At 47.1% G+C, this 15,706-nt stretch overlaps 1 protein-coding gene across 1 annotated transcript; it reads left to right on the top strand.

The window, feature by feature from the left end:
- Positions 1-2,406: 2,406 nt before the first annotated feature.
- On the top strand, positions 2,407-15,516 carry LOC119403343 (Y+L amino acid transporter 2). The gene is made up of 7 exons (XM_037670286.2): positions 2,407-2,623; positions 5,517-5,618; positions 6,991-7,248; positions 9,980-10,105; positions 10,200-10,296; positions 10,773-11,541; positions 15,457-15,516. The coding sequence occupies exons 1-7, from the start codon at positions 2,407-2,409 to the stop codon at positions 15,514-15,516; spliced, it is 1,629 nt and encodes a 542-aa protein (XP_037526214.2).
- The last annotated feature ends 190 nt before the right edge of the window (positions 15,517-15,706 follow it).

Genomic DNA, 15,706 nt, shown 5'->3' with positions numbered 1-15,706 from the left:
CACGATGTTTTGCAAGAATCATCGGTTCAACCCATTTGATAGAACACAAGCATTATCTGTAGCATACAGTGGTTCTCAAGGGGGGTCAGCGAAGCCACTTCTGAGGGTCCGTGAAACGCATCTTCGAACAAAAAACAAAATACACCTTTTTGAAGGAACATTTTTTTTGTGATTTGTCGCCATCACTGCTGAAAAGCGCGATATCGTCAGCAAAACGCCAAGTAGCTAAGATATTCTCCGCGAATCCTTATTCCTATTTTTCCCTGTTCTTGTTCTTTAAATTTTTATTGTGAATGTGCCGTGAATAGCATTGGATAGCTTGTAACTCTTCGCCTGACCCCATTCTCGATCAGGATTTTCCTGCCTTTCTTGAGGAATACGGTGGTTGTGGGATCGTTTTAGATGTTGGCTATGGTATCTACAGTTGTTTAGGTATTCCTTTATGGCATAATTATTCCGGAACTGCTGGCGTGTCTTCATATGTGTGAATAAGTTTGTTTATCATCTTGCAAATGTGTTGCTGTTTTATTACCCTGACGCATGCGTAGTTGGTGCAGAAGCCCTTTCATACTTTTAGTTTTGTGGAGGCAATATGCACTTTCCTTCTCGTCCTTGCACGGCTCCACATAATTCTGGGTCTCAATGGACCCCAGCGGAGCTGTCGTTGTAATTTTGAAGTATTTTACGAATACGGCGCCAATGGCGGTCGATGAATGTCGTTGGGCTGCGAATAGACTATTTTAGCACTGCTGACTAACAGTACAGTAACTAAAGTAATACCAAAATGCCGTGGTCGGCACGCAGCCGTTTTACTTTATAACACGTGTATCAGCCTTTTAAATCAAGTTATTGTTTGCATCGAACAACTACCGCTGGTGTCACATCTAAACTACCTACATGCAGACCATGACGGTACAATATTATCGCATGGTAAACGACCACGGCTAAAACACCATAATAACAGGCGCAAATGGTCACACCGGCGGCTTCCCGACGTCGGTGGGGCCGACACCCCGCCAGCATCGCCTCGCTTAAATAGGCCCAATGACGGCTTGTCATCATCGGCTGAATAACGGCAGGCCTGCCTCGGTCCGACGCTGGCTACCCCACATCGGTCCAACGCCGGCTAGCCGACATCGGGCCGATGCGGGAGAAAGTAGCGTGAGCGTGATTTACCGACGTGGGGCCAATATTGCTGCCGACGTTGGGCCGAGATCGGTCCAATGCTGGTGTGCTGCCTGGGTACGTTGCAATCTCCCACTGTTTACCGTGTGCACACACTAAACACTATATTACCGCAAAATCGCGAGCAAGCGCCCCCTTCCCCTTTTCGGGAGATTTCAAATATGTGTCAATGACCGAGCAAGCGCTCCCGCCCCTCCAATCTCGCCAATTCTTTTCAATCTGTTCTCCGCTGCAGAATTCTACAGCAACGGATCCTAGGAACCCAAGTGTTTAGATATGTGCAACGTTTCGTAGTACTTTTACAGTGTGGTGCTTCGGGGTTGGATTCTGAGTTGTCACAAACTGTCGCAGCACTTGAACAACGCCCTTCCTCTCTTCTCATAACAAAATATCACGCTAGGAGTCCTTCCGGCTCAGCATAAACAGCAAATGCATGCCTATTCAATAAAACATTTCATTATACGCACATGCGTGCATTCTTCTTGGAGGCTCTTCCGCCGCCGTCTTGAAGGTTTGGTCCGCAATTGAGCAAAGGCCTCCCCGTCAAAACCTTGCGCGACTATCTTACACCGCTTGCTCGGTATGCTACGGTATGTATAAGCCTCAACAGCTTTAGCTTTAGGCGATGCGCCACGCAACTTGGTTTCGACGTGATGGTTGCAATAGCCGATAATAGTCGGCACAAGACAAGACACGAATTTTAAGCCGAAGCCAAGCTATACGAGACAAATTAAAACTTCCCCAGTATTCACAGTATATAGTGGCGCTGCACTTAGCGCAGGATTTACAACTACATCAAACTCTGCATAAGTTTTTTTTAACCAAAACCCTAGCTGGTAGAGCGCATCATGCTCTTCAGCTAGCCACAAATGCACTCATCATCCACATGGACCACCCATTGAGGTTCACAGGAATAGCGATGACGAGGGCTTCAAGGGCTGACAAGAGTTGGTCATCTTATATAACGTTTTTATCTATCTATCTATCTATCTATCTATCTATCTATCTATCTATCTATCTATCTATCTAATCTATCTATCTATCTATCTATCTATCTATCTATCTATCTATCTATCTATCTATCTATCTATACTAATCTAATCTAATCTAATCTAGTCTAATGTTATCTAGTGTGGATAACTCAGGTACAGCCGAAGAAAGCAACTTGCGTATCACTTCCTCGCGCTTTCTTTTACTGCTTGCAACGTTTTCGCAGGCCTAATGTATAAAGAGAATGGTCCACCTCCCGATGAGCCACGGAACCGAACGGAGGCCAAGTACCGCGTGCTGAGCGATCGGGATGGGCTCGCAGCAAAAGAAGAAGAGACGAGTTGCTGCGTTCCTCCTGGAGATGATCCGCACCGGCAGCGAAGACTTGCGCTCAGGAGGGATGTGGGATTGTTCAGCAGCATCACCTTTCTTCTTAGTGCGACCATCGGTGAATACCATGCACCCGTATCTCTCGTTCGTCCAATATCCTCGTCTGATGAGCTAACGACATTACTTCCATTTTATCCCATCGCCACTATTCCAATATCATTTTCTTCATGGAAACATGCTACTAATAGCTGTTGCATTAGACCACCTTACGTTGTTCTTGACAGTTACTAAATTAGTTAAATTGGGTTTAATGGCGCAAGAGCATCTGAGGCTAAGATGCGTCATATACAAGGTGTACGTTCTTGACAGTACTACGAGTTCTAGAAGCACATATCTGCTTTTGATGTAGCACAGGGCTAAAGTATATTCGTGTGAGTAAGTTTAAGTATTGGAGTACTTAAGTAATGTGATTTAAGTTAACTGGTGCATATTACTGTTTCCTACACTCTCTTTAGTGTATTCCTTGGTCTACTGATCTCTGTTTTAAATTGTATCAGAATATATAATTGTTCGGGTTTTACTCCCTAAAACCACGATATGATTATGAGAAATGCCGTAGTGGAGAGCTCCGAAAATGTGGACCACCTGGGGTTCTGTAACGTTCACCTTAACCTAAGCGCGCGGGTCTCTAGCATTTTGTCTCCACCCACATGCGGCCTCCTCGGCCGGGATTCGATACCGCGACCTTCGGGTCAGCAGCGAAGTGCCACAACCACTGGACCAACGCGGCGGGTGGATTGTATAAGCTGTACGGCCTCCCTGCTGAGGATTGGGTATTATAGACTCGTCAAGTTTCGCTAGGGCAGCTTTCATCTACAACACCTCCAGAGTTGTACTTAGATTGGAAACAAAAATTGGATTGAATCGAACACAAAGTACTTACCTGTTTCAGACAGTATCACCTAAATGTTGCATGAACTAAGTTGACAGGCTTGCCGAGCGGCAAGCTTGTCTGAGGAACTTAATTTGCTTGTTTAGTGGCGAATGGTTTGCCTTAACTTTATCGAAAATGGGCCTTGAGTTTCTTCTAGCGTTTATGTATCAGACCACCATGCTGTTGGCCTGATACATACAGCGCATGCGCGTACGCTCGTCCAGAGTGCTTTAAGCGAGTTTTAAAGGCGATCACTAGATTGAACAGTGTAACAATTGTATGGCAGCTACAAGCATGACAGTTCAGGTAGAATGCGACTACATAAGCTCACCTTACCTGGACTCAATCAAATATGTGACTACGTACTGATCAGAATAAGCAAAATATATGTTCAATATTAATGTCATAATTACAACATTACAGTAAAAAAATTACAGATAATGTCTCCTATGCTTTCCTTGGCTTCATTATCTGTTGCTTTCATTAGGATATGTGTCTAACGAAGAAACGAGCCCTTGATCCAATCGCCTTTTTTCGTTCATAGGCGGAATATTCTCCGATAAGTGCAAGAGTGAAAGATGTCCGTGAATGTGAGCGGAATATTATGGAATTCTGGTACTATCTAAATCAAATTACTATCTAAGTATTATCTAAATTAAATTACAATAAAGTGAACTAAGGGCATTGAATATAGTCACAAGTGCGTCTTCATTTTGAAGCCCGAATATTCACGCAGTGTATCACCATCGTTCACGTGGCAACCTAATGACCTCAAATCCATTTCTGTCGTGGAATTTTAGCATGAAGCGTTATAATTAGAATGTGAAGCGCACAAATAGTTGTGCGCTTCACATTATTCACAGTCACAAAGCATGGACAGCGTTCCGGCTTCTGCTGATGCTTTCCTTCCCAGAACGGACAATGAACTTCAAGCTAACTTTGCTGAGCGATTTTATGCCGCACTGGCCAAAGGCCGCGGTTTCCTGTCGGTCTCATCAAATGCGCGATTTAGCGTTGAAATGTCTGTTTCAAGGCAGGATGCTGTCTTTATTGCAGTATTACTATCGCGCCCATGTGTATGCAGAACGTACCATGCAAGGAGCTCTATCGCAACGCCATATATTCATGTCGCTTTTAATTCTTCGCTCATCGAGCTCACTTTCGAGGTAAGTGGCCAGCGAAAAGGGGTAGGTCTGTGGGGCTGCTGGTCGCGAGAGTTATCTCCGGTCGAAAGAAATTAAAACAAGATTGTTAGAAACAGAGAGGTAGCTGTCGCCATCAGCTACAGTGACAGCGTGTGACGTCACCGCACTCACGATATAAAACAAAGGCACTAGGGACAGCAAGGGTGCTCTCGATTGAAACGTGTCTACCTTTAGAATGGCCGAATTTTGGGCGAGTTGGTTCGAATTCATGGCGACAAAAAATATGATTGTTTTCCACATAAGAGTACCTGTCGAAACGTCAGTAACATTGTATGAGCTATTTTAGCCCGGATCACCTAACACCTGCACTAAAATGCGTTTACATTTATACCGGACCTCATTGAGACTCTGAGTGTACTTTTCGGGCTGTTATATTGACGTACCTCTGACAGTGATGTGGGTTAGCGGGTGCATCTGCTATGAGGAGCGCGCGAAAATATTCTGAAGTACTTCTCAAAAGCGCGAAATTCAATCATGTCACCTGTAAGGAACTTGGTCATGGGATGATTTTACTCAAGTGTAGTAGTTAAGTTATGCGACGTGAAGCTTCGCAGATGAAAACAAGAACAGCCCGACAAGTGCTTTGATTGTTTTAAATGCTCTTCAGGTAAATATTTTATTAACTATGTTCTTAATATGCACAGCCTGGAACCTTTGGCGACAGAATTAAAACAGAACAGAACAGAATTCGTAAATGCTTTCTGCTAGGGCTGATATAGGAAACATTGTAGCACTCAATCAATGTTTGAAAGACTTACGCTAGCACTGTGAGACTATTTCTTTCGATGGATGAGATATCGTTTGCCGGAATAAGCAGCTCATTTTCTTAAATAATATGCTTAATAATGCACTTTTTTATTCCGTCGTTTCAGGTACTGGCATCTTCATAACTCCCGGCAGAGTACTAAGGAATTCAAAGACTATAGGCATTGATATGCTCATGTGGACTATTGGTGGACTAAACGCATTCATCGGTAAGTTAAACGCACAAACGGTTCTTTTATGTTTGGTCATCGAAAAAACTTCGTAATGCAAAAGGCATCGACTGCGCATTGTCTCTTGTTCGATGCGGCTGCAATGCCCAAGGAGCAAGCTTTGGGAAACACTTACAGTAAGGGTAAGAAGTTAAATATTTAGCGCATCGATACTACCCCGTATTCTCGTAACCCACGACCTCCTTGTAGGATTAGGGTCGCCTACATTTCTTCTATGTAAAGCAGCGCGTGAAAACTGCGCGATAGAACCGCATTCAAGGCGAGACATGCAGTACGTAATGAATGGGTATGAGTTGGCCTGGAAGCTTTCGTGCGGAAATATGATGTGCATCTGGTTAATGCCAACATGGCTAATGTTGCCTAGGGCTGGTCACTGTTGGCTAAGGGTGCGCACTATTGACTAGAGTTGGGGAAATGCTGGCTTGTTGGCTAGTGCCGAAGTAACAAATAAAACTCTAAGTCACTCGACGTCCTTAATGACTACAGCATACGTAGCAGGAAAATACCAGCATCACACACACGCACAGACTACAATAGAGCTAGGCTAGAAAATCGTATACCAACATTTTATAACGCCTTGACAACCCATATTAACCTTAGTATCCTTCTCAGCATGTTCAAATCAGAAGTGTCTGATTACCTGATCAAGCCATGAAGCCTTTTCTTTCGTTGAAACCTCATTGCAACCTTTCACGTTGTGTGTATCATACTGGAACGGTGCTCTGATGTTCATTGTATATAAAGCGATTTCTTATATTCTCTTTGTTTTATTCTGTCTGTGTTTCGTTTAAAATGAATACAACTGTGTGAAGCCCACTACATGTGTTGCCCTCTGTAGGCCCCCAGGTCCAGCCATGCTGTTTGCACAACTCTTCGCCTGGGGGACCCCCGACAAGTGTGTTGGAAAAAACTCATAGGCACCCTTAAGCACACAACTAAGATGACTACAAAACAAGTCTTCTTTTGCTTCTCAGTCGACGTGTTGTTCCTGTGCGTTCACCCTCTGAAAGCTTTCTGCACCTAATGTAGCTTTGCATTGCCTCCAGGACGGAGGCACCTCGCCTGGTTTTGCACTGCCTTCGTGATGGGCCTACCGTTGACCAAGCTAAGATGCATTGATGACGTCACCACGTGTCGTCACTGTCACGTCATAATTATGTCACACATTTTGGCGATCTGTGACGTCATGATGCTGACACATGGTTACGTCATCACGTGATTATTTTTTGCATCACTCGAGTGGACGCCGGCGGGAGACGCCAGTCAATTTTGACGTTTGATGAGGCTTCTAAGGCTTTCGCTTTAATGAAATGGATCCTGATCTTGACATCACCTCCTGTACTCTGCTCAGGTGGTCTATGCGCTGCCGAACTGGGTGCGCTTCTACCGTCATCTGGCGGTGACTACGCGTTCTTCCTCGCCGCCGGCAGGCCGTACGGAAAGTACGGTGACGTGCCGGCCTTTCTTCTCGCCTGGACGTCCTTCTTCGTGGATCCTTCGTACATGACTATCCAGGGGCTGACCTTCTCGGCCTACGTGCTCAGTCTGCCGTACCCGAACTGCGCTCCGCCTAACGAGCTGCTAGTCTTGGTCGCTTGTCTGTTCATAAGTAAGCGTTGTCTGTTGTAGTGGCATGATTTGTTAGCGAAGCTTCTGTGAGTTACAGATCTCGTTGTCGGCGGCAGATTTGGTTCAAAAAAGACCCGTCGCTGGCGCGTGTGCGTAAGTGCGAGTGTATACAAAAAGGCTCTCGAAGATTCGCCATTCACATGAGTGTTTGTATGCACCGTTTTCTAATAAGTGAGGCCTTCCCGATGGCGGAGTTACCGGCGATCAACCGTTTCTGAAGATGAAACTCATACCTTCATCGAGTGCAATTGTCATTCCACGTTGTCCCATTTCAACGTGGAATGACGATTGCATTTCCTTGTTGCATTTCATTGTTTAATTCACGACCGCCGTTGTTGCTTGTAGCAACAGAACTGAAGAACTGTTGCGCTGCTAAGCAATGTGAGTGAAGGTCTAGTTCCCGGCATAGAAGAAGGAAAAAGTTAGGAGGGAGCATTGCGCAATGTGACAAAAAGAAAGAATACTTGGAGGACGCCTTGAAGAAAATATCGCGATAGCGCAATCGGGCCCCTTGCGCAATGCCTTCGACCGAGCCGCAAGTAAAGGCACTTTTGTGCGCGTTCAGTTCAATTCAATTCAATTTTTATTCAACATCTGACAGATGTATTGTAGATAAAAGGTATTGCGTTAAAAGAAAAATTGCAGGTCAGCCACGCACACGCCAAGCTTCGCTTTTCCTCATTTTCTCGATAGGAGAAAGGCTGCTCATTTTTTTTAACACGAAAGTGTTTCATGCCGGGGTCCACCAAGACTTTCATGACGTACATCCGTCACGGAAATACGTAATCGCAATAAACGCCATCAGATGGCAAAGAAGAAAAAATATAAGAAAAAGTTCCGCTAACAGTAGTCGAACCCACGACCTCCCGGTCTGCGACAGTGACTGGCGGGCGTTTTTTTTTTCCTGGAGCAGCATCCTCGGGTGATCACATTCGGTTGCACTTTGGCTTTCGCAAGATATTACGTGAGGACCGCCGGACGCGTTAGAAAAAAATTTAAAATGTTCTGTTAGTTTTTTTGCGCCAATAACCACAATATCGAGGCAAATAAGCGTACTGTTGGCGGTGCGCAAACTCTGCTTCCTATATTTTGGAGTCAAGCCTACCCGTCGTACCTGTACACATTTCACCTGCTGCTCTCGTGCAGCTCATGCTCCTTCAAAGGAGAAGATCGCATGCGGAGGCAGATGCAGCGGTGATGTACGAATTGCATTTCGTTACAGTTCGAAGTCGAGAACTGTAAACGTGACACAGTTTTTTTTACAGTACTATAACAGTGCCTCACGTGTGTTGGTGAATTCCAGCAAAAGAACTCGGCGTCAGGTGAGTGTACGCGATCGTCGTCACGTTGTGCATGAACTTACAGGTTTTTAGGGGTTGTCAGGTAGAGAAACATCAGTTTCTTAACCGAGAGTACACGCGCGCACTTGTTTAGACTCCTGAAAAGACAACATTTCATGTGACATCTCACCAATCGGTTCCTGCCGACGGAAAGTTATCTTTTAAACGCAGGTTCGGTCCCTGCCGGTGACAAGTTATCTTTCCGTCCACTTTACTTTCTTCACATTTCTATCCTAATTACTACAAATATTAATTTATGTGCGTGTTGACAATTTTTGTCATGGTTATGCTAGGCAACGGTTGCTCTTTATTTTTATTTTTAAGATCATGGTGTGTACACATATATGTGATTTTTGAATCTGTTGTTTTGACTCTTATGTTATATCTTAATTGTTACGCTAAGTTGTATAATGAATGTACCGAAAGTTAGTTGTGCTTTGAAATTTGGACCATATGAGCTCTGTATTATACACCTCTAATAGTTAAAGAGTAGCCGGCGCCTCATTTGTGCGCCAACATCTCCTTACATCATGTCAACAAAAAATTCATGGTTTCACCGCAAGGGCGAAGCACTGAATGCGACAGCAACAAATTGTAGAGTTATACGAAGTGAGGCTGGCACCTGTTTTGTATCCGATCTCGTGTAACTACAAAACGCTGGTGTAAGAGAATACGGTCGCTCCAGGGAGAGATACTCTGTCAGCATAGTCACTTCGCGTTGAGAGCGCAACACGTACAAGGGTATACGAGCCACCCGCTGTGATTGCTGTCGAGATAGTGCACGCGCCAGACATCGCGACCACGCCCTTAGAGTCAAAGTTCAAAGTTGCTGCTCGTGCGACCCCCCCCCTCGCGTCTTTTCATGGTCGTTAAAGACGGGCGGGGCGTTTCCTGTCTGCTTCGACGGCAGGCCTCCCGAGCGGGGCGATGTTATCGCATGCACTCTCCGAGCGACGGAAATGGGCCGGCTCGTTTGATACCTGCTTCGGCAGCGTTTGTCACCCCCGCTCGCGCGCTTTTACCCGCGGTAGAACATACGAAGCACGGGGGATCTTATCAATTTGGACTTCGTACGGAACATCACGGCGACGGCAGAAACCCGTCGAGACTGTCCATATAATTGCTATCGCAATAAAGAGAGCAACTGTTCTCAAAGATACCTAATCTCGTCCTAAGTGTACTTGCACCTTGCGATTGCGCAATATAATTTAGGAATGAAGACAAACTTAGGTGTTTGTTAGCTTCTGATTATACCATTTTTCATTTCATGGGAAAGCTGTTATGAATGAGGTAGAATATGAAGGTACGTGGTAACAAACATAGAATCGTTTATGTAGGCCTCACCCGTCACTCTGGTATATTTTCCCCCAGCTTTGGCAACAGCCGTCAACTGCTTCTCCGTTAAGATATCCTCAAAGGTGCTGGACGTCCTTTCCGTTCTCAAGTGCTCATTCCTGTACGCTGTGATCATCACAGGAGCAATATACGCATTTCATGGCAAGTTTCATCTGTTTAAAAATGCTCAAAATTCCTACATTATGTATACAGATACTGACACGTGTCATTTTTTTCTGCTTTACTGAACAAACAGGTAATCATATCTTCGATTCCCAGCCTTCGGACACTCCTCCTTCGGCCGGCGATATAGCATCGGCTCTGTATTCCGCGATCTATTGCTACGTTGGATGGTAAGGTGGTTTCATCACTTCAAAGATCTGTGAATACGGGGAGAATACGAGTGAATTTTCAAGATAATTAAGCCCGCGTGCCGATTTCACAACAGATGAAATACAGAAGCTGCGTGTTCACGGTTAACAGGTAGTAGTAGCTTAGCGAGGGGGCAAGGCTAAGCGTTACTGCACGGATTCCCATGCTCGAATGAAGTTGCTAACATGTTCTTATGCAGGGATGGTACAGTTAGAGTCGATATTGCATCCGTCTCGCGCAATCATAACGGAAGTTAAGGTTAAAAAAAAGGAGGGGGCACATCGCTCCCCTCCCCTGTTTTCAAAAAGGTAGTAGAAGATCGGAGGGGGGGGGGGGGGAGGAGCTCAAGTGCCCCGTTTGATGTTCGATTTCTGGCTGCTTGAGTTCCGTCAATTGGCGCTGTTTCATAATCATCGTACATTGCTTCCGTGCAACACATTCTGCTTCACTTGCCCAGGACTTGCATCAACTACATCGCCGAAGAAATCAAGAATCCCGGCCGGAACATCCCCATCGCCATAGCCGTCAGCACCGCCATCACTGTGCTCACGTACCTACTCATCAACCTGGCGTTCTTCGTCGTTCTGGACGCCGACACCATAACAAACACCGACGTTCTAGCCGTCTCTTTCATACGCGCCACGTGGGGGCAGGGAATGGCCACCGTCATGCCCTTCATCATCGCGATGACCGTGTTCGGGACGACGTGCGCATCGGTACTCGTGTCGTCGAGAATCTTCTTCGCGGCCAGTAGACAGGGTCACCTGGCTCGCGTCATGTCCTACGTGCACGTGGACAGATCCGTACCGCTTGTAGCCGTCGTGGCTCGCTGCCTGATATCCGTGGCCTTTGCCCTCACCGGCTCTGTCCACTTCCTGATACAGGCGAGTATCATGCTGAGCAACGTCAAGGAAGCGGCGAGCGTCGTCTCTCTGTTCCTCCTGCGTCGCTCTATGCCGGGCGCAACGAGACCTTACCGTGTACCCACTGTCGTCGCCGTGTTGAGGCTCATCGTTTGCTTCGCCCTGGCTACCGTGACCCTAGTCCAGGTTAGGCGGTACGCTTATCAGTACGCGTTGCTGGCGATCGTGTTTGCGACGGGGGCTGTCTACTATTACTTTTGTGTCAGGAAGAAGTTTCGGCTTCGCGGCTACGAAAATGTGGCGGTGTTTGTGCAGAAGTGCTTCAAGTCGGCCCCCTGCTCCGAAGATTTGGAAAGACAAAATGTACGTGTTACCGATAGCGCATAACGCGCCTGTGGGAGCAACGTAAGGTCGCTGAGGATTCTCGTGGACTGTCGTACGCGATTACGGTTGAGTTCAGCGTGTGTGGTTTTCTGAAACCAAGCAAGACAACGGCAACGATCAACAAACCTGAGGAGACGCGGAGGAATGGACGAAGATGAAGAACAACTTGGGATTGAGAAGCGTGCGAACTTGAGCTTGTTGGTACACTATTCATACTAAAAAACAGCGCGAGAACTACAAGGACGAGACAGATGAAACAAGCAGATGAAACAGCAGCGCTACTCCTGTTTCATCTGTCCCGTCCATGTAGTTTTCGCGCTGTTTTTTACTATGAACCTGGGATGACAGGACCGATTCGTCAAGGTGCCTTGCGCTTAGTCACAGAGGAACCAATTGACCAACCAGTTGAGCGCCCTTGTTTGAGGAAAGTATTAAAAAAAGCGCGACCAATGAGATGCTCCCTTCACGGCTGACTAGGAAGAGTAACAAACGCGCAAGGTCTCTGACGGATAATTTGAACGATGGTAGTTGTGGGTGCTCTAACGCGTGACATTGTTTGAAGACCCCAACCGGTACATGGAGAGTTTATCCCCTAGATGAGTCCATCTTTTCTTCAGGTGTGAAAGACTTCAAGTGTTTTCTTCAAGAGTTCCCTTTGGTGAGCTGGCTTACCCTTCTTCATCGTGGATTCCGCTTCCACTGCATGACACTGTTTCAACTTTAGGAGTGAACTTTAGGAGCAGGAGGAACAGAGTGACGACGCTCGCCGCTTCCCTTGTTTATTTCGGTGGGCACTATTGAAAAACCTTCTAATTTTTCCAGTAGGTTTTATCCTGTGTGTTTTATTTACGGTAATGCATACTAATGAAATATCATAAACATTATTTTATATTTCCGTCACGGAAATGACGTCGAAAAAAATTACATGATCAGGTGGCAAAGAAAAAATGGTTCCGTCAACGGGCATCGAACCTACGACCGCTCTGTCCGCAACCACACATGCCGGGCACGCTATCCACTGCGCCATGGTCACAGACTCTAGAGGCTTTACAAACGCGCCTTTTATATCTACCGCTCTCCCGGTCGCCGGGGTGGTGTGCCCTCTGGGAGCGGTAAAGTATTTTGTCATTACTGTGACCTCCGAGATTAGCGCCTGCAACGCGTTACACGTCCCTCCCATTCGGCGCGTTTTCAATAGAAGTTTAATTTTATCAATGCTTGACATACCGCGAGGTGGCGGCCTTAAGCCAAGCGTCGTAACAGCGTCGGCCTCGCTCATAGCTCTGCAACGCTCGCCTGCCTCACGTGCTGTAACACCGCGTTCCCCGCTCACGCGCTCACCCCTAGAAAAATCGCGGCCGGGCTACCGAGGCGGCACGACGCGCTTTGCGTTTCCCTTTTTCTAACAATTCTTAGTATTGCTTTCCCATGCAATTTTGGTTGTAACGCTATTTTACTAGCACTTTAATATTGCAAGTATGTTGGGCTGTCGTGTGTCAGTTTTCTTTGCTATCATTTATTCCACCATGCCCTCGCAACTCAGTGCTCCCCGTGGGGTCCGTAAGGTAGTACATTGAAATAAATAGTAAATAAATAAATACGTTGAAAAGCCTTCCTAAGAAGCGGAAGGGGCTGTTTGTTACATTTCCAGGGATTGACAAAATCCGCAAACAGTGGGTGGTCGAGCCAACGTGGGGGCTCGAGTCGACGTTTCGACAAGTGCACTTGTGTTCTTCAAGGCTGGAACTGATTTTGAGATCAGTTCCAGCCTTGAAGAAGACAGTCCATTTGTCGAAACGTCGGTTCGAGCACCCGCTTTTTTCATCGCAAGCTTCCATCTTACCCTTTCTGCCGTTTTTTTGGATTGCCAGGCATTGTAATACAAAATTTTTGTCGGTGCTTGAACATACTGAAAAAGCGTAGCTTCATGTTAATAAAGATCAACTCGGTGTTATATGCCGTCAGTAATGTCGTACTTGTGGTAAAGAGAAGGAACGCTTGGCTCGAAATCATTTTTAACGTGGTAAACGAAAACGAATTAGCCCGGCCGGGCCTGAATGTCTTCCAGCACCTGAATTGAAACGTTCACCCCCACAAATTCGCTGACACTGAAAACGGCATTGTCCACAAACGTCGCACTGTTTATGCACCGCTGGGAAGCTTCAAACCTGCGCGCCGAGTGCAAAGCAAACTTATACAACAGGAACACAGAAAGTGCAACAGCGTGCAAAACGGGCCGCTTCTCTCCGGAAAAAAAAAAGAGAGCGTTACAGCAAAACATCGCTGCCGACTGCGTGGAACAACCCACACAGAAAAAAAAAGGTGAAATGCATGAAGACAAGTGAAACGCGCCCACGCGGACACAAACACGTCCCGAGCATTCCCTGCCGGTGCAATCACCCACACGAACAATGACTGCTATTCTGGAATCTCGGGAGAGTAGGAGACAACGGTGCGTCCCTGCGTATCGTCGTCACGAAGCGGCTGGCCAATTTAGCTCGGCCTAAAGCACGCCACCGCCTCGCTGCCACAACGCTAAATCCTCTTCTCGTCCCCGCTGTCTTATTCCGGGATACACAACCGTGTGGTGGGCACACGCCCAAGCCTAGCGCGGCTCGCTTTGTTTCTGCGCCTGCCGCTGACAGCACGATACCCGTCCGCAGCAGAAGCGGCCGGGAGGCCCAGAATGGGCCCGCTATCACTTGGGTAGATGCGGTTTTGAAGCCGTATCTACGTCCGTTGCGTAAGAAGTCTCAGTGCAGTTACGCATGAGTGGCGAATGGTGCCAAGACAACGAAAATACATAAGGAAAACAAAGACGGTTAGCGGATGCAACGAGCCCCGGGGTTTCCGTTTCGGCCACGGTATGGCGTACCGGCAGAGCTGTGGACTGAAAAAGACGGAAAGCTTCCTTCTGCGGTGCCTTTGTTGCGTCTGTAGAGAAGCATTGGAACCTTGTAATGGGCCGTACTCTCCAGCGCCTTCTAGTGGGTCGCCCTCTTCGCCTCTTCTCGGAGAGCACGCCTCTCGTGCTCGTGCTCGTGAGAGTCTGCGCTCCGTCGTGACTGTTGTGCATCGTCGCCGTCAATCCAGCCGTCAATAAACGCCTTCACAAAGTGGTGGAGGTGCTGGGTATCGATCCCAGTACCCGTCGCACACAATCGACACAATCCTTCCATACAAGCCAGATCGATCTGAGTGTGCGCCTATTTCTGCCACAGCCAGACTTGCTGAGGAGTGTCGCGAGCTTGCGAAGACCTTTACTACGCAGGACCAAGAGCGGCAGAAAAGCATTCGCGGTGAGACCAACACTTCTGCACCCACGTTCCTACCTGGAGCACTCGTATGGCTTTCGGTCCCTACCACTGCAACTGGCCTCTCTTCCAAACTGCTGCCCAAATACGAAGGCCCCTACCGTGTCGTCGAACGCACATCCCCGGTCAACTACCTGATTGAACCCATCGACCCATCTTCCGACATGCGCCGTCGAGGGCGCGACATTGTCAACGTGGAGCGCCTCAAGCCCTACCATGACCCGCTCATAGTGACCAGCTGCTAGGTCGCCAGACGGCTCCCTTTTCGCACCCGGGGTAATTGTAGAGAAGCATTGGAACCTTGTAATGGGCCGTACTCTCCAGCGCCTTCTAGTGGGTCGCCCTCTTCGCCTCTTCTCGGAGAGCACGCCTCTCGTGCTCGTGCTCGTGAGAGTCTGCGCTCCGTCGTGACTGTTGTGCATCGTCGCCGTCAATCCAGCCGTCAATAAACGCCTTTACACGTCGAATAAATCAGATGGAACCAGCGTATCACGGGCTTCAACGTTCACGAAACTCTATAGCTGCGACCAGAAGAGAAAGTTGGCGAGTTGGTGCTAAGTCATCTTTGAGAACTTTGCAGGTCCACTTGGACGAGGACGGAGGAAAGAAGATCACAAAACGAGTGCGTCTAAACCTGTGACACGCTATGTGCACAGTTGTGTACACCACTCGTTTTTGCCATTTCTCACCGCTAGAAGCTAAGAGAGAGCAAGATAAATTTAGCTTTGGATGAAATGAACCTCCGGCAATATAAATTTGTCTTCATTTAACTTCATTTTAAATTGTATATGATCAGTTTAATGAAGGCACTCCACGGTTCGACGAGTCGT

Source organism: Rhipicephalus sanguineus, chromosome 8 (assembly GCF_013339695.2).
Source record: "Rhipicephalus sanguineus isolate Rsan-2018 chromosome 8, BIME_Rsan_1.4, whole genome shotgun sequence".
Taxonomy (NCBI): domain Eukaryota; kingdom Metazoa; phylum Arthropoda; class Arachnida; order Ixodida; family Ixodidae; genus Rhipicephalus; species Rhipicephalus sanguineus.
Note: the sequence above shows the minus strand (reverse complement) of the source record. Positions and strands in the feature narration are given on the sequence as shown.

Excerpts from the sequence above, each read along its gene's own strand:
- LOC119403343 (XM_037670286.2), top strand. The coding sequence starts at position 2,407 with ATGTATAAAGAGAATGGTCCACCTCCCGATGAGCCACGGAACCGAACG. Across the intron at positions 2,624-5,516 it reads TCTTCTTAGTGCGACCATCG|GTACTGGCATCTTCATAACT; the intron begins GTGAATACCATG and ends CCGTCGTTTCAG. Across the intron at positions 10,297-10,772 it reads ATCTATTGCTACGTTGGATG|GACTTGCATCAACTACATCG; the intron begins GTAAGGTGGTTT and ends TCACTTGCCCAG.